The sequence below is a fragment of the Cloeon dipterum genome, chromosome 4 (assembly GCF_949628265.1).
Source record: "Cloeon dipterum chromosome 4, ieCloDipt1.1, whole genome shotgun sequence".
Taxonomy (NCBI): domain Eukaryota; kingdom Metazoa; phylum Arthropoda; class Insecta; order Ephemeroptera; family Baetidae; genus Cloeon; species Cloeon dipterum.
In genome coordinates, this window is record NC_088789.1 from 12466916 (window position 1) to 12493719 (window position 26804).

At 42.4% G+C, this 26804-nt stretch overlaps 1 protein-coding gene across 21 annotated transcripts; it reads right to left on the minus strand.

Annotated features, from left to right (window-relative positions):
• Window positions 1–440: 440 nt before the first annotated feature.
• On the minus strand, window positions 441–26483 carry Patronin (patronin). Of its 21 annotated transcripts, none has more exons than XM_065489055.1 (27): window positions 26251–26483; window positions 25943–26143; window positions 11386–11481; window positions 11110–11328; window positions 10691–10918; window positions 10391–10632; window positions 10152–10313; window positions 9850–9962; window positions 9274–9378; window positions 8767–8902; window positions 8407–8712; window positions 7939–8171; window positions 7726–7883; window positions 7451–7549; window positions 6982–7124; window positions 6066–6862; window positions 5391–5665; window positions 5050–5328; window positions 4724–4960; window positions 4419–4671; window positions 4084–4185; window positions 3503–3586; window positions 3098–3187; window positions 2448–2582; window positions 2080–2178; window positions 1744–2026; window positions 441–1679 (listed from the first exon to the last, which is right to left on the minus strand). In XM_065489055.1, the coding sequence occupies exons 2-27, from the start codon at window positions 26135–26137 to the stop codon at window positions 1535–1537; spliced, it is 5214 nt and encodes a 1737-aa protein (XP_065345127.1). In that variant the 5' UTR covers window positions 26138–26143; window positions 26251–26483; the 3' UTR covers window positions 441–1534. The 21 variants fall into 21 exon arrangements, with proteins under 21 accessions (XP_065345127.1, XP_065345124.1, XP_065345118.1 ...); XM_065489052.1 differs by lacking the exon at window positions 7451–7549 and adding an exon at window positions 7192–7215 and having other exon boundaries at window positions 7762–7883; window positions 8269–8712; XM_065489046.1 differs by lacking the exon at window positions 7451–7549 and adding an exon at window positions 7192–7215 and having other exon boundaries at window positions 8269–8712.
• Between the last annotated feature and the right edge of the window lie 321 nt (window positions 26484–26804).

Below are 26804 nucleotides of genomic sequence, written 5' to 3' on the forward strand. Positions count from 1 at the left end.
AGCAAGTGAAATCTCCGCCGCTTATTCAATTTGCTATTACCTTACCGTAAAATGCAGTCAGCCGAGTGATTATTCCAGGCAACAAACGCTCGTTGAGTAATGATCTTTCAATTGATTGCGCACGAGGAAACGACTAGCGTCAATGGAATTATCAAATAATAAAATTGAGACGTTTTCCTTGATAATTCATCCTGCGTGGTGTGCGTTACTCATTGCGATTGCGTGTGGTTTATTGAATCACTGCGGATAATTCACTTTCCTTCATTAGATTCTTTATTTCGCAAACAACTCGATCACCTGTATTTTTATTTAGCGACAGCCTATCATTATACTAAAGAGATCAACACCTTAACTTGCGGTGTCAAGTTCATCAATTGCAACCAACTTGCGCTGATTTTAGCTAGTTTAGGCTAGTTAGGGTTGAAGAAATTAAAGAACAGTTGTCATCTGTATTAATATTTTATTGTTTTAATAGGATGGTATCTTTAGTAATAACATTTTCTTCATCGCTTTGATGCAAATTAATTACGTAATTATCATAGAATATTAATGAGAACTCTGGATGATGAAAAATCAAAATATATAAGTATCGCCAGAGGTACACAAAAGTAATAATGTCCCAAAGCACCATCTTTCTCATTTTTATTACTGTCTTTTTGTTTTGGTAATAGAAGAAGCAGTGGATCGCGTCCCGTTTGATAATTTCAGGCTCATCTCGCAACAGCAACTCGCATGCACACTTCGTCGTTTTCTCTACTTGGTAAAATAAAGTTCTTGTGTCCTATGCACACTTTGCACCATCGCAAAATTAAAAAAAGTTAAAATTAATCAGTGATACAGTCACGAAAGAGAAGGTTAAATAAATTAACAGAGAGATGGAAAGGGACACAAAAAATAATATGGCTATTCTCTCATTGATTTAAAAACAACCGAGCCTGGAATTACAAAAGTAGATTCAATCGCCAACATTTTAGTTTTAGTAATAGGTGAAGACTTTATACTTGCATTTCACTAACTTTGCTCTACAATATGAAATACAAGTCTCTCTTTTCATGCTTGTGACGATTTCGGTTTCTCTGAAAATCTCGCACACATGCTTGACTTTCACATAGATTCAGTTTCTTGTAACAAAATTGGAATTGGATTTGGGCAATTTCTCACAGTAAAGGAATGACGTCTCCAATATGTATCAAATAGTCCAACTGAGCTGCTGGCTGATTTTGTGCACTGAACAGCCAGTCGATCAGTGAATTACAATAGTTAATACTGACAATGTGAGACACTCGATCTTTTCTGCGCGACACAGTAGCAGCTGAGAAGCAACATCTTTTTCACAAATGCTGATAATTCTGAATTTTTCATGTTCACATAGGTGTCTCTATAATTCTGATCATTTCCGTCACACTTCATTTTGGCAAGTTAAAAATAAAAATAATTAGCCCCTCGACCTTCCAAGTAATAACTTTTGAGTGTTACTTATTAAAATCTGTTTTTAATTATCCATACTCTTTCGTTTAGCAGTTAAGAGGAGCAATTAAATAACAAGTGCCATATCACGTTTATTAGGGAGACTCACTTTCTTGCCCTGCCACAGTGAGTTGTGAATGGTAAAGGCGTCTATGGTCACAGTCAGATGTTTGGTGTGCACTTGAGAAAAGCATTTTCCACCACTATTATACCTGCCAAGAGCAAAATAGTAAAAATAGATTAGTTTTCCAACAGAGTTAAGATCACAAAACTTACTTGAAGAATTTATCTAGCATATTTTCAGTGACTTGGCGCGGACCTGTGCCGTACAGCTTGAGAACCTCGTCCCGGTCTGGACAGTACGAGTAAAGGGCCCTGAACTGACAGCCGGCGTCCCTGAACAAGATGAGGAAGTGCTTGCTCTCAGACCGCGCGATTTCTTCGAGCACACGTCTCTTGGCCTCGCGATTCACAACTCCTGGGAAGACACAATATTCGACAGCGTTCAGCATTATGCCTCTGTTTGATTTGGTTGCTGGTTGGCGGTAAAGTCGAGGACCTGCTCAAAAAATAGTTAGTGAATCCAAATATTGAGTCGGAGTGCCGAGGTACCTGTGTATTCCATCATTGAGCTGGCACTGGAAATGTCACTAGATGCATCATCAAAAGGTCTCCTCTTTGACATAAGGCCAGGTGGTAACGAGCCTGGACCTGCAAGTGACAATAATAAATCTCCTTCTCGCACCTGTCAAAGCGATATTCAAAGTATTGACAAAGCAAAAATTTTGGTTAGGTCACATGTCTTGTTTGTATCGCAGTATTCACGAAATCAAATTTACACATGTCTTTTTGTATATAGTGAGTGCAAAACGTAATTACAATAATATACGAGTATTAAAACAAACGTAACAAAGTAATAATTCAGCCAAGAGGAAAACCAGGAGTTAAGAATGGTGAGTGAAAGAGCGAGGACAACTGACCTGACGGGGAGGGAAGGTGACGCGGGACCCCCATTCCGGGAGACGGGGCCCTACGTGGCGGAGTGGCCCTTCCGAGGCCAGAGTCAGTGTCGCCAAAGCGAGGGTAAGCCAAGCTGTCCTGGTCAGTGCTAGATCCTGACAAACACACCAGCCACCAGAGAGTTAGAGAGCAGAAACAACAGCACACGTCCGAGACAACAATCGCCAACACCAAAAGCAGACCATTGCTCAACTCTCGTTGCAATAATTGCTATTCTAAAGATTCGCACATGATTGAATTGAGCTAGTTTTTCCCCAGGTTTCAATTTTTTAAATAAGTCCTTGTTAGGGGGAGAAAGCATAGCTTAAAAATCAACAGAATTATCCTCCTTTTAATAATACAAATAATTAAGGTGGCAAATTCACAACGCAAAAGCAATCCTGCAACAGAAGCAAAGCAATTGGGCCAGTAACACGAGAGTTCCGTATGAATATTCATGTGTTGGCGTTTATGTACATGACAGCATTGTGTTTTAAGTGCGCCATCACCACCAACGCCTGTGCTGAAAACAAGTGAACGGCCACAACCACCTCGCCAGCACCAAAAAAGTTGTATTTTGCTTTGTCCAAGAAGCTGAGTGTCGCGTCTAGGTGCTGAGGGGCTATCTTACCACTGCTCAAATTCACCAAAGAGCTGGAGCGGCGCTGGGTGGAAACTCGCTGCAGACTCGGCGGCTGCGACGGTGAGCGGCGTGTTGTTTCTGTAAGCAGCGTGAAGCTGGCTAATCTAGTCGCTAGATAGGATCGATTCTCTCTACGCAACTACAGTACATTGCTACATCTTTTAGATGGTGGGTGCGTTTAAAAAAATGGCTGCTGTATAATAATTTCCAGTGACTGCAGTGCTGGAAGTAATTATTATTTACTCGTAGAAAGTTGAAATTTAGGGAGAATTTTGAAATATTTTCAGTGTTTCCAATCTGGGACAAGAAATGAAACGAAATAAGAAACAGGTGGATTCACACATTCACAAACACACACCACTAGCTACAAGAAAGATGAGTCGGGAGTCTCACCTCGAGAGGTTCTGTACGACCCTCGACGACCAATGCGCGACGGAGAGGTGCCTCTTGAGGTGCCTCTTCCGTCATCTGAGGATTCTGGCAACAAAAGCGCAAATGGTGCACATTTAGCAATGCGACTCAGTACCTCAATGATTGAATTGCGCATCTAAGGTACTCGTATTTTTTCTTAAGTAGTACTAGAGTCTCAACAATAGGATGCAAAAATAGTCATGCAAAACGCAGACACGACGCAAAAATATAATAATGTTAGTTTAAGTCATACTTGCTACATAGATAAAAACAGAACACACAAAATGCACACTAGTTAAAATTAGATCAGGGGAACGAGGTACTGCCAAGGTAATTAAACATAAAACATTGTGATGGAAACACAGTGAATGTATATGGTGTCAACTTAAATTTAAATGTGAATATTTTGTCAAATCTGTGAAGTCAACCATAAATTAAGTTCAGTGGATAGATCTCCTCTGCTAATGCAACCCTCGCATCTGCAAAATGGCTGGTACCATTGTCAAGTCGAGGGCAGCCAAATTTTGATGTCAACTTTAATAATCAGTGCGTGATAGACTAACCTCTGTTGTACATTGAGTTCCTTCGTGTCGTGAGGTTATCCTGTGAGCCACGGTAGCCAGCGGCCCGGCGCATTGTGTTGTGTCCTCCGTAGCTGGCGGAATCTGGACAGCAGAGACAGAACACTAAGGAAGCGTGCGATAGGCATGCATGTATTATGGTTAGTGGCGGCAGCAGTTGAGTGCATGCCAAAATACACTGTGTCAAGATAGTATGAACTTAAAAAACTTCAAAAGCGAAAATAATCATCTCATGCACAAAAAACGCAAGAGAGGTCGTTATGTTCACAAGGTTTCATTTGGAGGCGGGATTCGCTCTCACAGGGCACCAAACATACCAGCGAGGTTGGTGGCAGAAACTTGTCTATGGAGGTTAAATTGACGGTTGTCTGGCTCGTCTCCATTGCTGCTGCCTTCCTGACCTCGCTCTATGTGGATGGTTTTGGGTCTTGGCCTTGGGGTTGTGCCTGGAGTCTTGTTCCTCATGCGAGGTCCACCAGAGCTGGCTGTTGAGGTGGCGGACGAAGGAGACGAGGGTGTCGAACATATAGCCTGAAGACGTTGCAGCTCAGACTTGTCTATCACTTTGCCCTAGACATTATATTTTAATTTCCTCCGCACATCTAGTTCCACAACAACGCACTTCTCTTTCGGCTTCCTCGATGGCCTTCTTCAATTTATACTGCTGGAGGATTTGTGCCCGCCGCATCTTGTCCTCCTCGCGCTTCATTGCTTGTCTTTCCTCTCTCTCTTGTTCCCTCTCCTTGGCACGTGTGGCTACCAATTCTTTCCTAGCCTTGTTCTCTTCTTGCTCTTGCCTTCTCCTCAATGACGCCAACAGAATTTTCTCTTTCTTTCTTTCCATGGCATCAAGAGCACCCTGGAATGATAGAAAATCACATTAACAGTTTTACCTGTACTCCATGTCAAATTAGTAGTTAGAGATGATGTGACGTTTGGCACACTAACCGGATCTGGAGCAGCTATGTCTCCTATCACAAGTCCCAATCCACTAGCACCCTCGCCCGCGACGGCAACCGGTGTCAACTGTACACTGAGCTCTTCATCAGTCGCTTCAATTGAATAATGATGAACAACAGGCGTTGAAGGAGGGGTCGGAGAAGGTCTGGTCATGGTCCTACCAATGCCTGGTTGAGGAGAAAGACGCGATGCTAGAGAGGAAGAGCTGGAAGAGCCTGCTGCGACCTCATAGTCGTGATGCGATTGCTGCTGCATTAACTCCTGCTGCTGCTCCAACGATAAAAAATGTTAATATTTTCTCATAACAAAGAGGTTTGAAAGAATCATACCTTTTTAGCGACCTTTTTCGTTCTCAATGGAGGTTTCGGTCGCTTTGGTGGCTCATCAAAGCTGATGTAAAAGCCTTTATCTGCGTCTACCCCATCCTTAAGTGTTTGAGTGGGGGAAACATCTTCAGGCTCATCCTCCTCTTCAGTTTGTTTGGCAGTTTGATAAGCTGGCCGAACTTTTGAAACGGGTCGTGTTGGGGAAGGCAATCTGTATGTCCTTGAGCCTGAAGTTATGTTCAACCTCTGGATATTCAAATTTACTTCTTCTGATACATCTGCAATAACAAAAATTTAGTTGAAATGTGATGATTTTAATGAATCAACATGTTGTTTTATGATTTGTTTGTTAATTCATAATTAATTTTGGTTTTTTCAAGAAGGATCAAGCCCAAAGACAAAATTATTCATTTCATGAAAGAAATGAGTAATTTTATGTCACAAAAAATATTGAAATAAATCCAATGAAGAACCAAAAGATCACAGGTTACAAGTGAATATAATATTTAGCAAAGTTATAGCAAAAATTGTCCTTAGGCATTTTATTATTTTAACAAAACCTGAATCTTTCCAACAGTAGTTACTGTTAGACAGTGCATGAGGAAGGACCACTAAACAATTAGCCCAAATAGGTGTTACTCAACACTCCGGTATTTTTCGTACAATTGCAAGACTTACCACCACTGTCACTATTGAAAGTTAGCCTATTTTCTGGCGTTCCGATGAATGCAATGGGCTGTGGGGCCATGGGATCATCAATCACGGGGCCTGGAATGGGCACGGTGGTGACATGCGGCACTTGCGGCTGCTGATGGTTTGGCTGTTGCTGCCCCATCATTTGGCTGAGCCTGTTCAGGGTATTTCTGTGCTGAGGGGAGGCAGTGTTGCTGCCATTGTGCAGCGAGTACGTAACTTGATTTGTCGAGTTGGACGAGACAGGGTGCAGCATGAAGCCACTTGCACCGGGTGGAGTATTTTGTGGGTGGTGGTGTTGCTGTTGAGGCGAGAAGTGCTGCGGCTGCGAGTACTTGGGGATGTTCTGTCGACCAGGATCCATCCAAGCGTTGTGTGGGATGTAGCCATCGCCGCCAGGCCCTGGAGGTGCTTGCTGCTGCTGCTGTGGCTGCTGCATGGGCATTGGCATCGGGTTTGGGGAAGCCCAGGTTCGACGGGGAGGAGGAGTTGGCTGGTACTGGTGCTGTTGATAAGACGTGGGCGCGCTGTTATAAGGGTTGTAAGTGTTGTAGTTTGGCTGCTGTTGAGGAATGTAGTGCGGGTGCGGTGGTCCAGAGTGCAGGTAAAACTCTCCCTGGTGAGTTGCTTGTTGAGGAGGTGGCTGCTGAGGGGGCGGCTGCTGAGGGAGTGGCTGCGGGGACATGGACTGAGGTCGTTGCTCCAGCACCTGGTGGATGTGATGCTGCCTGGAAGCCAAGCGCTGGATGTCTGCCCGCAGGTCTTTTAAACTGGAATCCATTCTGAAATTTTAAAGAACAATGAACTACAGGAACGAAATACATTGTAGATAGTTTAAAATTGATGAAATTGAATAACCTGGGTGTAAATTTTTACTCTATAAAGATTAACTGTAACTCACTGGGCTAATGAGTTGTGGTATGATTCAATATCCATGTGTTCCAAATCAGGAGTTCTAGGGTCTTCTGGTGGCACTTTGTGTTGTGGAATGCCCTCTTGGGAAAGCCATCGGTTTTCCACAGCTATCACATCTTCGTTGATTTCCTGACGAAACGAATTCAGTTGAAACAAGAGTTCCAAATTAACTATGCAACACAAAGCAGACACTTACAGAAAATCCTAGCAGTCTTTGAGTCTGCGTCATGCAAAAGCCACAATCATGCAAAAATAAAAAGGCAAACAATCCAGTTAGAAACGGAACAAAATTTAACATCGCAATAATGGACAAATCAGAATCATTATTTAACACAAATATTAATTGAGATTAAAAACAATAGTTACTGAAGTCGATAGCAAGAAATTAGAAATTATAACATAATGAAAAGCATGCTCTAGTCTATTAAAAACATTTTTTGGATGCAGCCAGGCACCTTTAGAGATACTGGTCTAGCTGGCTGCTGACGCTGAGGCGATTTCCTATCTTGTTCGTTAACCTGAACTGATTCATTCCCTGCCTCCACCGCTTTTCCCTGAGAAACGCGCCAAAAATTCCATAACCAGAACACAAAACAAGAAGCAAAAAATGAATTGAAGGCATAGCGGCTCGCTTAGGTTACACCAAGGTGGTAACCAAAGTTTAAGTCCCTATGCTCAATATCATTTAATCCTATACGTAATAATAGAGTATTAGTATAACCGACAGCACCTTTGTTACAGCCTGTAAAAATGCAGCCTTTCCTACTTTTTGCCTCTGTTTGTTGAGAGCCACCTCCATTTTCCGTTTATCATTTTCAATGTGCCGCCGCTTTTCTTCCAGCTTCATTCTGATGTTGTTCAATTGAGTAGCCATCACTTGACCTTCTTCTGCAATTCACCACTTTGATCAGAAAATGATCATAGTGAAGATTGAAATTCCAACCTTGAGAAGAGATGGCATCATTGAGAGGTGGCTGTTGTTGGTGTTGCTGTTGTTGCTGTCTCCAAGTGGTGGTGTTTGGTAGATCAGCAAATGTGGCAGTTTTCTTTTCTGGTCTGCTCTTTGTTGGGGTATCATATGGCTGTTGTTGCTGAGAGTTTTGTGTGTTCTGACGAGACAGGTCTGCGAAACTAGTTGGCCGGACGTTTTCTGAGTCAGAGTCGCCATTGTAAGCCCTAAGACGACGTGAAATTTTTTAAACTTTTAATATTGAGCTAATTAAGACGAACAAATCTATGTAAATCATGCAAAAATAACAAAACAAAACGGTACCTAGTGCCATTGTTTATGGTGGGGGAGATTGAAGAAGAATTACTAGCATGCTGAACTGAAAACGAACTATTGATCTCGAGGGAGGTCATTTTGTGCAGGTCTTTGATTGGTGCAGGTTTGTCATTGCTTGTGTCTAACCTTCGACCGACATGCACAGCCACATCTTTATCAGGGTTCCGGCCAATGAACTGAAGGTTGTCTTGAGAACCACCAAAGTTTTCAACTGTCAGCTGAGACTCTTCTGCGTTGATGGAATTGCGCCTCGACCGCCGACCTGACAGAGACCGTTCTGCAGGCGTTTGTTGTTGGGGTGTGCTTGAGCGGCGGCTGACTGTTTCCCAGTTGCTTGGCTTGCCGGCAGCTGGGAGGTTCTTGTCCTCTGGTTCTTCTCTGCTGCGCAAAAGCGTTGGAACTGCTTTGGTTTTATGAACCACAAACATATCCCTGGAAATTCAGTCACCAATTAGATCAACTTCTAAAATTACTGGAAAAGCCTACCCCTCGTCCTCAAGATTCTGGTCTGGCGCTGGAGTGTGGTGCAGAGACATGGTTCGTCGCAATGAAGTGCTGGTCATTTGCACCATAGCGGCTGAGCCAGAACTTGGGTTGCTCAAGCTTGAAGCTGATTTAGTCACTGTTGGAATTGGTTTATTGTAAAATCTTAACTGCAATTTTGAACCAATAACATTTAATGCTGAGCTGAAGCTGGCAAGAAATCCAACTTGTTAGTTGAATCGCCAAAATATTAACTAGCATATGTCAATTTCTTTTTCATCATTGTTCAGAATTTACATCTTTTTAATTTACATCAAATTCTGTGCTTTTATTTAGAAAACTAGAACAACGAGTGAGAACAGAAAGAGAAGAAGCAGCAAAAGCAGAAATAAAATATTTGGAGTTGTAGATTGCATCAGCTAGTGCGAGCAATTAGGTGCTGATGACTGACGATGTGAACTCAAAACAAGGGGAAGAAATCGGGTGCAACAGGTTGAAGGGGATGTTTACCTGTGGGGTGTGGAAGAGACAAGTTGCTTCTCAGGTCAGGGATTGGGGAGATGACCTGAGACCCATAGAGGCTTCGTCTGTGACCCACACCATGTTTGTTGCGAGCTACAACCACCATCACCACCAAGCTCGGTCAGTGTTAACAAATTTAAGACTATTTCTTTCTCAAAATAGTCCCCGCCTTGTTAAATTTAAGGGTTTTCTTTCACCAATTCCAGAATTTGATTGTTAGTATAGGCAGGAGGACAGAAAGAGTAAAAGGATAGCCTCACAGCAGTTTAGAGAATATGAGCAGATTGGGTGCTTATTTTGTGTCATGTTTGCATCAGTGGATAATCGAATTAATACTGCAATGAGTGTATGTACTTAGCAATACTCTGCTGTGAGACCAAACAGGACACACACTGATCAGAGATAGAAATAGAAAGCCAAAAAAGCAGCAAACAAATTGTAGTATATATGCAACAAAAGATTAAAAATATAAATTGCAGCATAAGTCCAGAAAAGTGATTTATAAGGCTTTGTTATGGTTTAATTTTAAAGTAATGCTGCAATTTTTGCTCAAGTGACACTTACGATCTTTTAATGAGAGGCTGCCAGAACCTGGGAAGCACACACACTTGGCTGGGTGTATTTCCATAATATTGAACATATCCGCAAGAAACGCCAGCAGATTCACATTCATTGAGCTGAAACAGAGAAAATTCAATGAAGCATGTCATAATGCTAATTACTGCAAAAAAAATAGAAATTAAAATGTCATCAGTAATCTGAAATAAAGGCTATAACTGGTTATCAGAAACATAGGATAATTACTGATAATAAAGGAAAATCAACAACATAAAATGATGCATGCCCCAACAGTCAGTTGCTGCTACCTGTGATGCTCTGAGGGAGGTCTTCTCCTGCAGGTTTGAGCGCAGGAAAGCATAGCAAGAGCAGTAGAAGAGCCCCCTGCTGCTGGAGGGGAATTGGGGGCTCTCGCCTCGTAATCCTCCATGGCATCAAGGAACTCATCATCATCATCAAACCCATCACCACTTAAGTTAATGTTAGTAAGTTTTTTATTTCACGTCCAGCCTAACTCGACAAAGAAAGTAAGAAGAGAATGGCATACCTTCTCAAATATGTGACGTCTTCTGGCGACATGTGCATCAAATCAGTTGACAATGCCTCCTGACAAAACTGCTGCACCAAACTTAGATTATGAACTGACTGGCCAACAGAAGCAGTTCCCTGTTGAGAGTTAGGCACCAGCACATTTTCCCAAGGGAGTTCTGACGGACAGTAAAGAGCCACAAGGGCTGCCAGCGCCACACCGTCAGAAAGATCTTGTATATTTTGCATCTCAGGTATTAACTGAAAAGAGTTGAAATTCTAGTTAGAAAAATACAAGAACCCGAGTTAAAAATCTCACCTGATAATTGGTTGCACCGTCCAGTTTCAGCCTTGTATTCATGACTTTGGAACTACAATTTAACCACGCCAGGAGACTCTGCTGAGGAGAGGTCGGGTTGGGCAACTCGACCGGCTCCTCCTGGTGAAGGTGTGACAACCTCGTGATCGCCGCCAAAACTGCGTCTGGTGTGGCTACTTCCTTGGCGTATAAGGCCATCATTGCCTCCATTATGGCCAAGTGGGCACTCTGAATAATCATATTGCACAATTATCACCATTGCTCGCTCAGAGTTGCATGCATTACAGTTATAAAGAGTGATTTACATTTCAATTGAGCGACAGCATTAACAACTTTTGTAATTACATATGCTATTTTGTAACCTGCGCCAACTGGAATGGGCTGAAGTTTAATAATTCACACACACTTCCTCAACTTACCAGTCTAAGAGGGTTGGTTTGGAACAGGGTGGTTTCCGTGAGGGGGCAGTCTGGCCCTGGAGGTTCAGGGGTGATTCCTTTCCGAATCAAGGCATTCACAATGCCACTATGGTTCAGATTGTGGAAATTGGGATCAGCGTAGATGTTGCTGAGGGCAAGACAGTACAGCTCGGCGTTGGCCAGCGTGTGCACGATGTGGGGCTTGAGGTGGTACTGCCCCTGTGAAGTAAAAACAGACGTTTGAAAAGGCGGACGAATTTCGTTGGGCTAATTTACCTCGTGGTCTCTGTAGAACGGCTCTCGCAAGTTGTCTGGCACTCGACCATTGAAAGACTTGGACAGCAGCCACTTGACGGAAGCCCTCTGTTTGGCCTGCGAACATGGAGCCGAAATGTTTGTTAGACACATATCGTTCGAATCACAAAAGTCGACTGGCAGAATAAAACTAAGTGTCGCCACCCACCCACACGGGCCTATCATGGTCGCCCTGGAAGACAAAGCGACACCGAAAATTGGTATTCTGCGGCGGTGCGAGCGTAGCACCTGGCGATTGTGAAATTGCCATGTTATAGATCGTAATCGGTCGGATTTACGATGCATTTCATGTTTATTTTATTGGTCATTGTCTCACTTTTCTTACACAAAGGTCAAAGCAAAGTTGCTACCTTCAGTTGTTTTGGCAGGTGCAAATAAAAGAGGCCCAGTTGAAAAATACTAGAAGCAACCATTTCGCACCAAATTATCTAACACTTCCCTGCAATTGAATATCAGACTTAATGAAATAATCCTGGCTGTCAAGGTGAAGGTAACCTAACACCAACTGGCAGTAATCTGGCAAAAAGAACAGCACAATGCTGGCCCCGCATTATCTCGGCATGTTCGCCCCATGAGCAGAAGGAACGGCCCGAATCACGATAATGCAATAACGTCTGCCGTAATAAAGATAAATAGCCTACGGCCCCTCCCGTACGCCCCTCAAAAAGGGCACGGCTCGACAAGAACGACCAGCATAAAATCGATCTTGCCCCTGAGATCGCAATTTTCCAGCTGAAGATCAGCTGTGAGCAACACTCTACTGTAATTGGACCGATTTGCTCGCCGCCGGCGTGTAATCGATTTGCAAACGCCGGTTCGCGTGCCAGACTAAATTTGCCAAAGTCGGCTGAGTAATGAGAATTTCCAGCCGCCTATCATTTTATTATCCATTACACCCGTAGTATCGACATGGATATAAGTTTAAAAAAGAAACAAGATTAGGTTGTGTGCAGCTGAACATAGCTTGAATTTTTCCCAACACACAGTCATGCCCTGCGATCGACAAATGATCTAAAAATTAAATATGATATTTATTTGGGAACAGAACTGAGGAATTGAGTTATCTCACAAAGCTTCCACAATGTGCATGAATTTTTAATTCAGAAAATCCCCCTCGGCCATGCAAAGAAGAAAAGTCATTTATAGCTTCCAACTAAATTATTGCGCGATTATCAGGCGACATCGCCAGTTCGTGCCGATACACTGGAATAATATAGCACAGAACCCCGTGCCAGCAAGTTTATTTGCGAGAGTCACGTGACTACTGTTTGCTCTCTTTTTCGTTCTCGAAAGAATCGCAGAATGCAACTTTTATCTATCTTGGGAGAGAATAACTTCAACTAACAATAATTGGATAGGTGTTTGTTTGCATTTCATCTTTGTTTTTTATCAGCAGATAAATGATTGGAGGTGAATGCCTGATCGTGATGAGAGGTGTCAAAACATGAGCCTTTACCTTCGGATATAACAGATTATACATATATATATAACGTGGAATCGGAGTTTTTCACTAGTGCAAAACATTAAGGTTTGAGCGAAATAACGCACAACGGAACGAAGAAATCATGGCTGGCAAAAAGAAATTCCGTGCCTTGATTAGCATAATAACAACTGTGCTTTTATTATTTCAGTTGTCGCTTCAGGTCTGACCCAGTTTAAGATAATTTTTCCATTGGATCTCGGCTGAGCTAGCTTATTTGCATGTTTCGCCAAAGCGCGGACATATTCCCATTTGCTCCATTCACCCCGGCGCGCCTTTCATGCTCAGCACAAGCTGTTTAAACAGCATGAACGGCTGGTGCGCGCATTGGGTACTGTGCGGTCGGAATTGTGTCATGCGGCAGATGAGAATTGAAACAAGATGCGCCTGTGTGTAATCATCGGAGCGGCGGCTGGCTGGTGCTCGTGCGTGTTGCCCACACAAACGGCGACAATACGTAATAGCTCGCAGGGTGGAGGAGGCTAAACGATAAACAAAAAGGCAAAAATGGCGGGGGCCAAGGAGCATGCATACCAAGTAGTGAGAGTAGGGCAATTCGGGAAAGTGGCGCTGAAACATTTATGCTGTAAATTGTGAACTGACACATGTGCGCCAGGATAAATTCCTCTCAACCACTGTGGGTTTCACTCGTTCCCGATCTCTTAGCATGTAAAACTTCCAGTTCATAAAAACCTTTTTTGAAAATTAAATTAAGTACTTTTTCTTATTTTTATTGCCAATCTTTTAGAAAAAATAGAAAATTTCAAGTCGGCAAGCTCTAGAAACAAAAACCTGATGATCTTGACAAAACAAATAATTCGTTTCATCTTCTGGAATACTACCCACTCGACTATGAATTCCGTCCGAAGGAAGCATCAGTAGGATGAGAGACACCTGTGCGTTAATTGGCTGCTGAGGAAATAACAGGCACAAGCGATAAGATTGTCATCAAGAGTCATCTACTTGAAATGGAAAATCTTAGAACACAAATGTGCCTCTCAACACCTTAGTACGCAGTGCACTTAAAAGACGGATTCTCTTTTCTGATGCAAATTTCGGTTCGTTCGCCATGCGATAAGGGACATCGTGTGCTTCTCCGTGGGCAATAAAATTTTACTTTCTGAACAGTTAGGTAGGCGCAGTGTTTTTCTCGTCTAATCTCGGAACTCACTGCGCGGAACGGAATTAATTGTCTTCGTCCGCGTTGGACTAGCCGGCAATACGAGCTGTAAGTGGACGCAGCATGCGACACCACGCAGACGAAGGAAAGTCAGTCGTGTGTGGCAATCCTAGAGGTGAATTCGGTCCGCACGGCTTCAGCGGGTCATTAGCATACGACCATATGGTCGGAGGACGGGTGCGAAGGCCGTGGGAGTGGCCGCCGCCCCCTTGCAGGCCACCTTGCCCAAGAACGGGCCCACGCGTGTTTAGGAAATAATAATAATGTAATTCTGCGTTCGCGCGCGAGAGTTACGTGAGTCCTCCCACACGGCAAAGGCTGAACAACCGCGCACTTCTTGTTTTCGTGCGGCGAGTTTTTACGTGTGTTCAGTGCGTTGTTCATTAATAATTCACGCAGATATAATGCTTTAATTAAGCTAATAGCGAGCGGAACGGCGTGCACTCCAAGGTAGACGAGGAATTTTTAGGTCTTTTGCTCGACGCGTATGGAGCAAAAACTGCAATATTGAAGCGCAAATAGGTTCTTTGCGATTAATGGCAGCGGATTGAGTTGATTACAGTTGCTCTTTCACATTTATAGTGGTGAAATCATGGTTTCGTATATAGACAAACTGATCTCAAGGGCCAACTGGAATGCTGGACTAAACGATTAAAATTTGACACATTTTTACGGGCACGAATGATTAATTGCTAATCACTTTTTATGAAATGACACAAAGCTGTTAGTTGTCTATTCTCAATTAATGTAATAAAATCCTCGACAAAAAGCTTAGTTTTTGAGGCGCGCAGGTGAAAGTAGCTAGGCCTGAGTGGCGTTGATTTTACGACAAAAACAAGCGGCAAAGTGTACATTGGGTGACATCAGCAATGGCGCAAATCGAGTGGAACGACGGGCAAGTTATGCAACCAGGCGAGAAGACAACAGCACGCGACGGCGGCTTGCTTTTTCGGCGGCAATTCTGCGCATCGATCCCGACACCTGCATTGCTTTTTCGTGTGGTTGGCATGGCACCGCGTGAGAATCGGCGTGAATGTGTGGTGGACGGTCCATCCTGTGAACGTTTTTATTTTGCACCATTGTATCGACTGGGAGGACGGTCTTTAATATTGACTATCTGCAGTGGCCCATCTATTTGGTCTGGCAAAGAATCCGTGACCTCCGCGGGTCTCTCATTCATTATACTGCTATGTCGGCAGACACGACAAAAAGCCGATGCTCGACCTCTGGATGACTTTTCCTCGCCCGGTGGGTGGCTGTTCACACCACTAGCCGAAAAGCGGAATTGGAACGCAAGTAACACTTGGGAGGAACGTCAGCGAAAATGATTTTCGGGTTAGCGCGAAAGGAAATTGCTGCTGTGGCCTCACATCGGCAGTTTTGTTGCGTTCGTCACGCAGAGCCAAAGAAACTGGGCGCTGGATGGTTGGATCGTTGAATTTATTGTATTGTAATGTGAGACACCGAAAAATGTTACAGCTGTTTGGTGGGAAACTCGAGTGTGAGTTATGAAGATTGCTTCTGTGAGAACCGAAAATGGTTCCAAATTAGGTGGCAAGTCCCCTTTCTGGCAACTGGGTAATATAAATCCGCTCAATAATACTAGAAGGCAGATTACCGTAAAAATTTAGATTAATACACAGCAAATGAATTGAATGAATGTTTACTAAAACAACTTTTGATTTTACTCTGCACATGAAAATGCTGAAATGTTCAAAATTTTAACCGATTTTTAAGCTTTTGCAATGAGAACCACTAAGACTGATAGTATTATAAATTATACAATATATTGTGTGAAATCAAATTTGTAGACGTGGGACCATTTAAGTGTAGTTAACTGGGCGGAAAGGCTGTATAGACACACGCTTTTCATACTTTCAAAGATAAAAGCAGACTCGTGATCTTGTTTATATTTGGACAAGTAGTGAAATGTCAAAGGCCGCGAGGGTGATGTGTGTGTCAAAGAATTTTCACAAAGCGTTTCATCCACGAAGAGGAATTGACAACACCTCCATCGGTGTTAATTAGTAAACTCGGAAGAGCATTTCAAAATAGTTGAAACCTCAACATATAGAATTTAACAGAAAATGCCAGCAGCAGGTTGTTTAAATACCGAATTAAATGAATGCGACTCGGCCTACTTTTCTTTCCTCAGCGGAGAGAAATTTGCGTGCTTGTCTTGCTCGTTCATGAGAATTTCGAGCGTAGGATGCGCGACGGCTCGATATGGCGAACAACAGCTTTACTTTTCTAAATCATTTTCTGAATTGCGTGTCGCCGAACTCGGCTACGTGGGGGTCGAATCGATCTCATTCACTGTTTGTCCTTTCTACAGAGCAAAAATTAAAATTAAAAGGAATATCAAGTTGCGTGGCAGTTCTACAAAGTAATTGAAAAATAATGTCCCCTGAGATGAGCCTGATAGCACATTTAATAACCGGCGCTGCTTAAAATTAAAGATAAAATCGGTGACTTGTGTTTTTTATTGTTAGTCCGCGGGCGTAGAATACACTTTCTTAATACATTTTCCTTCTCTCAGCTCTCGCGCTTGGGAAACGTACGTGGGCCTTATAGAGTTCAATTCAAGGCAGCAAACCGCTTGTAAAACTCCAAAAGTCGGCTGTGATGGCAAATGAAGTGGTTTTTGGCCGGTTGTTAGTATTTTGTCAGGTGGACGATTTTCACGAAAATATTTAGACAACTTAAGTTGCTGCCCAGCCTCGAGCCGAGAAATTTTTAATGACTTCACGCTGCAAGCGACCAGCACTTTTACTAACAGTAGAGGCGATTGGAGAATTGCTCCTGCAGTTAATTACATCAACGTAATTCATCGTTTGAAAGGTTTATGGCCCGAGGAGTGGAAGCGCCTATTTTGGTTTCTTCCAATTAATTACCGTCGAAATTTAGATTCAACCGAGTTAAATAATCGTTGTTGTTCTTAGGTCGCGTATGACAGGTGAGCAAATACTTTTGAAAATTCTGAACATAACAGTATCTACAAACCCTTCTCACACGCGGAGGTGCGGAAATAATGGTCGCTCTTTCTGATAGAAATTAATACCGCATTGTTTCAACAGCAGTTCGCCTCTCAGATAGGAGTTCTCACACAAATCATTTTCCTAATTTTCGTCTCGCCCACTTTACCATTCTCTTCGCTCTTTCGTTTCTATTGAAGCAATGTATAAAAAATAAGGCATCAAAAACATTTTGGGTCTGAGTCTTTCATTACTGCGACTTTCCCTTTTAACGCTTTTATTAAATTGAATTAAGATTGCAGGTTTCTGTCTCACTTTAGAAACACGCGCGCTTTTCTCGCGAAATCGCAGTCATTAAACTCGGTGGAGGCCAATTTGTTTCGCAGTCACTGATGGAATGTTGGCGAAAAAGGCAAAGATTTCTTTGTTATTAGCAATTCAGATGTTAATTGCCAAGCAGGTATCAGATGAGCAGGGTAATTACAAGCGAGCAAGAAAAATAGGATTACTCAAGGTGATCAGGAAAGACACAGATTCATAGTATCTAGAAACACGGTTAGACCAATTGTGCGCGTGCTTTTGTGTGCACAACAAGGAGCGTGCCGCATTCCGACCACCTAAGGCAGATTCGTAAACCGTTTCTTGGTTCCTTTGAGCAAAATCGTGACTGTGTTACAATGGAATTTTTCGCCTTTTTGTGAAAATTATTTTTCCAAGTTTTAAGCGTCTTGTCTCCACAAAAAGAAAACGAAGATCCCACGAGGAGTTATCGCAAACACTACTTTGATAGCGAGATAATTTTTGCATGAGTTTCGCTGAAACGCGTCACTAGCAAAACAAAATAAAAGGCGCCAGTTACGTGATTTGCATGCAAAAATAGTGCCGATGGTAGCGGCGATGATCCAAGCGAGGCTGAAGCAAAAATAAAACCTCCGCATCACATACATTATTATTACACAGCACGCGCACATGTGCTGCAATTTCGAGCAAACATACGCCACGTACTGCGGCACAGTACATATTTTGCACCTACTTTGTAACACCCATTCTGATTTAATTAAATTACGCCAGAAACTGCGTTTTTTTTCTTACTCAGCATACTCCCGATTTGCAGCAAGGTTAGATCTGAAACGTCCTCTGAAGTTGTCGCAGAATGGGGAAATTTGTGCTGTCGGCCTTCCACGCAGCAGAGTCCAGCACAGCCGGGGGCCGCTAGATAATGTTAAGTTTTGTTTCAGCTTCTCTTTGTATGGTTGTGTTTGTGCTAATATATCTGGAAAGCTTTTCAAGAGTAAGAATTGCGCAACTGTTTTGAAATAACACGTTTGGCCAAAAAATTCACCTCGTCAGTTCAAGTTTTCTGTGAACTCAAGGGTTTTGATTAACCATAAAAGAGCAGTTTTCATACAAATTAAAAAGTACATTTACCAGTTTTGCATTTAAATATTTGCAAACCCGTGGTACATTTTCAACTCAAAGAGGTAAAAAGCAAACAACGCTAAAAATAACGCTAAGCTTGAAATGTAAAAAAAATGCGAAAACGACGGAGCAGACCACAAACTGCTGGTTACAAGACTCTTTTTACGCTTTTTACAGATAAGCTAATCCGCAGCTTAACGCTCCTCTCGTGGATCCAGTGGCACAGTAGCCTTTTGGCGACCTTAACGCAAAAAATAACTCTTTTGCAGCAACGTGGATAGATGTAAACTAATTGCAAAATAAAAGAAAGAATTCACGGCGCTTGCTTCTCCCACGCGTTTGTTTATCAAGCGATAGTCAGCAATTCCTGCTGCCCACGCGCCCGGCCTGTTCACAGGTGAAACAGATGCAAATACACGTCCTGATTAATTGTTGGCTTTCTGTTATGCTCCAAGTAATCTGACAGTGACGTGGAGAGGAGTGATTCATGTAGATATGAAAAATAAATCGATGAGGAAATGCAGAAATAACAAGTCTATCATTATGACTCAGTTTTGTGGCTTTAAGTCAATTTTAAGAGGAAGTAAGTGAGATAGGACGAGTCTCAAAAAAGCCAAAGCTGCAAGAAAGATAGTAAATATTGTTATTCAAAAGTGCAGACATATACACTCGTAGAAAAACTTTCAAATTCTAAGAATCGTAAATCCAAACATGGAAGTTTTACTTTTGTTTGGTTAAGTTTTAACACGCACTATGTTGCATTTTTACGATCCTCCGCGCTAATGGAGTGTTTCCATATTTCTTTTATCTCCGCCAGGCTGGTCTTAAGGTCGCGATGTTGACGACAAAAAGGCCTATTCTTGGTCACCACCGCTATTATAATTCGCTCGCTCAGTGTCATCGCGCAAGAAATATGTGTGTATTTGTTGGTCGGTATGAAGCTGGTTCGCCTCTCGACGTCTCCTTATACAGCCACACGCTAAGGCACCTTTGCCTGCTGCTCGGACTGCCCACCACTTTCTTTCTCACTGACGTTTCAATGTTCTCACCGGCCGCTCGAATAAAAGAAGATCTCATTGCCCGGCGCAGATATGGACTCATAGATATCATCTATCTTATTGATTAAAGCGAGAGAACTATCGGGTTATTGATGGGAACTCACGCCGCCGCCAATCTCCGCTCGAGAAAAACAACGGCAGCCTTTCGATTTACTTCGCTCATTAGTTTCAAAGCATGGGCAGCACACAGAATTTTTTTTTTTTTTGTGAAACGTAAGACGCTCCATGCGCAGCAATATCTCTTCTGTTTAGATTTTACTTCTTTCCAATGCACTTCAACTGAATAACACATTGATGCTCTCAATCGTATCTCAGAAACATATTTGTGCTTCAATGTATGAGCAATCAATCAGAGAACTCACATTTTTCCGCTGGAATTCCAGACTCGCACTTTAGAAATGAGAATCAGTTCATAGAGGTTTTTTGAAAGTATTTTTACATTTGTCGACGTTACTATTAACCCCTAAACTCGGTAACCGGTAACTATTAAATTATCTTAAAACTCTTGTGACAGAGGACCGCAATTGAGAAATATATGCACTACATTACCAATTTGGTGTGCCACCTTGTCACCGTAAAAGGACTTCTCGTTCCATCACGGTAATCAGTTGAATCAGTCCATCCTAAGTCGACAGCTTGATTAATTGTAATCCCATCCTGATCCTGACACAGGCCTCGGCAGCTGTTCAAATGGAATCCAAACTTTCCCATTCTCGAGCTAAGCACGCACTGCGAAAGGGAGACGCGGCAAAACAAGCGTCGCGTTTGTTATCACACCCACAGCCCTGATAAAGGCGGACGCACCTGAGTGTGCGAAATCCAGGTCAATGTCGAGGGCTGTTCGGCGCCAAATCGAATGACATCAGCACCGAGGGTCCTCGAACAGGCAGGCAGCCCGCCGAGCAGCAGCAGCATCTCATTAAGGCTGGGTGAAACGGGCACCACGCCCCCGCGAGGCCTATTGTCTGCAGGCAGCGGTGCGCAACGCGGCATTTTTCGGTCCGGGCCGCCGCCAGCCGCCACTCGCTTATTGCTTTTATTTTTTGTTCGCCACGCAAGACGCGATTTTATCATTTACTTGTCCGCCGATGATTCGCATCATCCTTGTCCTTGGTCCTGACAATGAAATGCGAACCACCCTCTTAATGTCGCACTTCAATTGAATGAAGTAGGCGGGGAAACACTACGTACTGTTAAGTTTAGAAGAGATGGCTGCAGGTAGTAAATTATTTTCTCAAAAATAGTGACTGCATGTAATACACTAAATTAACCACATTGAGAACGAGAAAAAAATTAGCCTCTTTAAAATTGAGCAAATAAATTGATGGGCGCAGAGGTTGCCTTTAGCATTTCTGATCACCATGCGGTTTTCTTATTCAAAGCAGGTCCATTGGCTTTATCAGAATGAGAACGTGCAAGAGATATTCTTTAGCGACTGGAGCAGTCCGGGCAAATTACTAAAACTAGCATGCCCTTAAAATTGATTAGATTAAAATTCACATTCATCCTCGGCACGCTTCTTATTAATTCACGGACGGAATGGAAGTTTGCGCAAATGGAACGATGTCACCAGAACACTCGTTCTCGACGCGACAAAGGGTCGTAAAAAATATCTGCCAGTGCTGCGATTGCACGGCGGCTGAATTTGTCAGCTTGTCGACAGTTTAAGCATAGATGAACGTACTGTACTGGGACGCAAATACACTGGGAAAAAGCAAGCAGAGCGAAGTTTGTAAGTGCGGAATAATTTGGATATTCAAAATTACAGCACGAATTTGCCGAGGCTGCTTTCATTTGTGTATGGGCATGCGGGGAATTCAACTGCGCAGTGATAATTCACTTTTATTAAATATTCAGAGAAGCACCGTTAAAGTAATGTCTGCATCTGCCACTAGATACAACAAGGGATGTATTATAATTTCCTCCACCAAAGCCAACTTTAGGGTTAGAATGAGTCCTAATTTTGAAATAAATAAATATGAACGAAATATTTTACTTTTTAACAAGTCAGAAGATATTCTTAGAATATTGTCGTGATATTGCAATTTATTGAGTGAAAACTACAAAGAGATTAACATTTGAAATGAAAATCATAGGATCGAGAATTTCCTTTTCTGCGTGCCACATGTGTCCGCGGTAACACCAAATGAATTAAGTCACTGATTGCGGTATTGCCAGCGATCTTCCTTTACAACCCACCTTGTTGTTAGTATCAACTTTATATATATACGAGTTGAGAAAGACTTAGAGCGCAAAATACCTATCAAATAGAGAACTTACTGCCATATGGAGAGGAAAAACTTAATCATTTCACTTTACGAGTTTTCGCTGTCTCATAAAGATCCATTCATAAATTTTCCAGAATGACTGGGCCCTCCATTGAGAGAGGCTCGCGGCCGCACCACGTCTGTCGGGAATGCGAACCTAATGTATTTTTACTTGCGCCCTCTCGGTGCTCATTTTCGCTTTTTATTGCCCGCGACGGGCCTAAAATAGCCCCTGCGTAGCAGCAGCTTCCTGCTCTTAAGCGGGCAAAAGTCTGCTACCAAGCCTATTTTGTCGATGAGCCAGCAAGAAAAGCCAATTATCGCTGCCTTTTTTCGTCGCGTGGCGAGCCACAGACACAACAATCAATAACTCACCGCGAGGGAAGAAGCAAGCTCTGATCTGAGAACAGCTGTTTTCCAGCCAGGCCGCTTGTGAATTTCAGCGCTTCATAACAGAGCTCTAGGACTAACTACCAGTTGGGGAAATTAACCCAGGCTTGCCTTTTTAACAGCAGCAAAAACTGCAACGAACGGTGTTTGTTGCTCTTGCAATTTGGCGGAGATCGGTGCGGTTGCGGGTATTTTTGTTTTGTATTTATGTGCTTTATCTTTACACCAAGCGACACAACAGTTAACTAAACAAGTTGCCCTGATGATCTGCAATAAATAATTTCTGAATCTAAAATCGGATGTTGGATATGAAAAATATCTCGTGCAATTTGACAAATAATCAGTTTGCATTTTTAACTCCAATCTGAGTGATTGCATAGAATTATTAAATAATAAAATTTATTATTCCAGAAAGGTGAGAAATACTAATAGGAAATGGAAGTTGGTTCATGTATTTCCAGTCATTTGAAAGAAAAATGACATTACTCTTTGGTTCTCAGCACCGAGCACGCACGATGTTCAGAGATTCATGATGCTCAATTCGTTGAAATTTTTTATGGAAGTCGTGTGTTACTCGGGAGAGTAATTAAGGAATTCCATTTTTCCTAAATTGGGCAGCCAAGTTTTTTAACCAGCATGACGGAGCACTAAGTCGGCAAATTAGAAAAAATTTCGTCTGCCCGTTATCTCCGCAAGATGCGGCCAGTGTAAACTTGATAGCTCGTGCAATCGAACGTGGATGAATGAGAGTACACTAGGAACTTTGGAAAGAACATCTTTTTTTATAATGACCCCCATCCGTCGTTACGACACAAAAAGTTTCGCCTCGCCGCATGAGTATACAAACATCAGATTTCGTGACGACCGCAGCTTTATTAACAATTCATCTTCTTTTCATCTCGCTTTCTGGTAGGGAAAGACGCTTTCCGAATTCCCATCGCTCTTGGAGCGGCAAAAATTAGTGTATAATTTTGTATTTATATGTACACGCTAGCTCGTATTTTGTCGTGGTCGTTCGCTGAATGGCCCCGTTTTCGAGCACGATGCATTGCAGACTTTTCTTCTAGAAAAGACGTCCCCCAGGCAATTAACCGACTCGTTCGACTGCTAACTAGCTAAATGCATGCTTAAAACTTTTAACTTTTCCTCGTTCGTTTCGCGCCATTCACGGACCTGATTGATTTTCGACGCGGAAATGCATTGCAATCCTTCTTGGGTGATTTTTCTTGGAGATAATTTCACGCAGAGACTACTGTTCCGCCAGATTGACGGTATATTTTAGTCTAACTTATCTCGCCGCATTTTCAGCATACTTGGAGACACGCTTATCAACGGGAACGCTTCTCAAAGTGCGTATTTCCTCAGGTTATCAGTCAAAAACCACACTTATATTCTCATTGGATCTTTGATAACTCATTTAGATTTCCTGCTCAAGCGTCACTCTAATTCAAAGACTGCTTAGTACGTGGAAAAACTTCAAAATGAATTCAAAGAATCGTGCTTGCATTTTTAAAATTACCAATCTCCTCTTTGTTAACTCGCATGATAATTTTTGATTTCTCGAGATGCGCAGGAAGGAAATAGCGCTACTCCACCCATGAATTATCCTACTCATCTGGCACAAATCGCGCCATCAAACAGCTTGTACGATTCCCAACAGAACATATAGAAATCAAACTCGATCGTTTAAACAGGCCGACTTTTCTTTCCTCGCCGGATTTCTACGCGCGAGGGAGAGACAAAAACGAGTCGACATAATGAAGAGGAAAACAATGAGAGAGCGAGTATAGATGAGAAATTTGTGCAGCTGGAAGAGAGATTAGCCGCGGAGAAAGAGAGTGCGTGCGTTCACCTCCGCGATTCGTATGCCCACTTATTATTCTTCGTTGGTAGACAACCTGAGACCCGAAATAAACTCCATGAAGCTTTTCAACTATCGCTCGCTCCTTGCACATTTATTGATCAGATAAATCCAAATTTAATCGTCTTGCTATACTTCATTTTATGACTGTAAAATTGAAATGCCGTTAATTTTTACCCAAGAGGATTTCTAAAGGCCTGAAAATATTTACTTATCCAAGCAAGAATAAAAAAGAACAATAATAATCCAAATTATATTGCATTATTTTGGGGTTAAAAGAAGATGCTTGTTTTTTACTAGCAGCAACATCTTGTAATTCTCAGCCCGCAGTGTTAGGTTCGACCACAACCACAGTCACGGTTTAAAATGAGATCCGTTTCAAAATATTATCAAATCAGGTAGTGTAATTTAGATGTGTCAAGGAGTAAGGAGTGGAGGAAAGTTTGCATTTTTTGTAGATTCAAGCCGCAGGAAAGTGGCGATTAAGGCGGAAAAGTGAATCATCCATGATCGGATGGAGAAATTCAGCCTAGCACTGCAATTACGTGCCGAAAATGGAGAGATAATAAAAGACAATGACTCCGCTGTAAAAGACGTGCCTTTCGATTTTAAGGGTCAACTGGTCACAAGAAAGGAGATTAAAGAAACAGTCGGCCAACGAGAAAACACGAGCGTTTAGGAAGAAATCGGCAAGGACAACTGAAAAACTCGTTAATTTTACTATTCGGATTTAGGTGCTCAACGTTATCATAATGGAAAAAGGAAATCAAGTATATCTTTGTCAACAACTTTTTTGTGTTCGTTTAGCAAATATTTTAAGAAATAATTACTAAATGTATTTTGTACAACAAGCACTAATTGTAAATAATAGTGTTCCACTGTTAGCTTACTGATTTGTTAAGAAAAACAGGCGTTTGAAACAATCTTTACGGTTAAAAAAAAAATTCAATTGATTCTTGAGAGCCAATTCAACGGCTGTGATATTTCCTTCATAATGTAAGTCAGTTTCTCACACATTATCCACTAAGATGTATTATTATTTGAAATAGTTACAGGAAGCCGAGACCCTTTACTAATTATTGGTCTTTCCCGATCGCCTTAGCTTCTCTAAAGGCTTATAGGCCCGCATGATAAACATGATTTAGTTCCTAAGGAGTAGCGAGGTTAACCAACAGAAATGTGAAAACTACGAAAGCAAGTTGTTTGAATTTGCTACTATGCTTCGTGCTTTAACGTGAATTAAGGGAAATTTAAATTATTGAAGCATTCTAAACCATTTAAAACTTTCGTTCACCGTGAAACGGACTGGGATTTGAATGCGAATTCGAGTAAGGGCAGAAATATCGGGTGCTCGCTCATTCGGTTCAACTGCTCCTGAGCCTCTTTCCTAAAAACGGCTGGGCTTTAATGGTTCAGTTGCCCGGTGTGCGTCATGCCTGGTGGGTGCCTTGATACATCGTACTCGCCTAATACCCACCACACTGTATAAATCGACGATTATTTGGGAGTCATTTTTGCACCTGCCGCCGCTTTCTTGGTTGCATCTTTCGCGACTGCCGTTGCAGCGCGTGGTCAACCTTTGCAAAAACGGCACTCATAATGCACATTTATTTTAAACGGATTATAATCGCAGAACAAAAACAAAGGCCTAATTGTATCAGCTGCTCGCCTAAAATGGTATGGTGTAGTTTCCTAATAATGCTTGTGGGTGGACAATGCCAAGATTTAAGTCCAGGGTAGCTGACCTAGCGAATTGCCCTGTAGATATTGACACTTGGTCAGTCAGGGGGACAGAGATAATACAATGACCCCTCCCAACACGATTTGTACCATCAACCGCAATTATTGGCAATGGCGGAATTTCGCAAAGATTGCGAGCGGGGCTCACCTGTCGGGGGTCGTAGATTTCCTCCTGCTGGCCATTACTCGACAGCAAATTTGCAGCTGACAATCTGCGTTGCAGGGACCGCTCCATAATTTGCTCGGGTTCTTCTTCGTCGTCGTAGTAGACTCGGTGGGGCTCTTCTCCTTGCGTTTCGTCGGGTTGTCGAGTTGAGAACAGATTCGTGATCGTGCTCCACATTCAACACTGCACCCAATAGAAACAGATTTGGCCTGGGTTAGCTACGCAGCCCTGGCGACGCACGGCATTTCTGCAGATGCCGAATAAAAGCAATAAAACCAACACAAACCAACCTCGAAAATTTTGATGGTTTCACTAAGAAGGTTGTGTCGCTTTCTCACACGCACTGCGCGGTATTTAGACGGAAAACGCGTTACGTTTCATCTTCCGCATTGCTTACACTAGCTATTTACATTTTCCGTGAGCATAATTTTTGCTCTGTCGCCAAAAATGTAATAAAAAAGCTACGAATTTGCACTGACATGCACGACTTCCATTGTGAATGTGAGTTAACTGAATAGAATTGGGTGCTGCCGCACATGCGCTCCGCTACCGCAGAGACCAGGATGACGTCATGATCACTCATTGTCAACTTCATGATTTTAGTGTGCTTTTTTTAGATACTTATTTTCAACATTAAATTATAAAATATTATTCAAGAATATGATATTTGATGCATAAATATTCAAATCAAAATCCTTTAAAATCTCAAAGATATTTTCACGCTTGAGATTTCTTTTCTAACCTTTTCTCTCAACTCATTTCCATTGGCTGGTTTCGACCAATCACACTTGTATTTCTGAAAGCAATGCTGCCAGATGATTTTGTTTGTGTTCTGTTGATCTGG

Excerpts from the sequence above, each read along its gene's own strand:
- Patronin (XM_065489043.1), bottom strand. The coding sequence starts at position 26,137 with ATGTGGAGCACGATCACGAATCTGTTCTCAACTCGACAACCCGACGAA. Across the intron at positions 10,919-11,109 it reads AAACCAACCCTCTTAGACTG|AGTGCCCACTTGGCCATAAT; the intron begins GTAAGTTGAGGA and ends ATGATTATTCAG. Across the intron at positions 7,125-7,450 it reads CTAGACCAGTATCTCTAAAG|GAAATCAACGAAGATGTGAT; the intron begins GTGCCTGGCTGC and ends TCGTTTCGTCAG.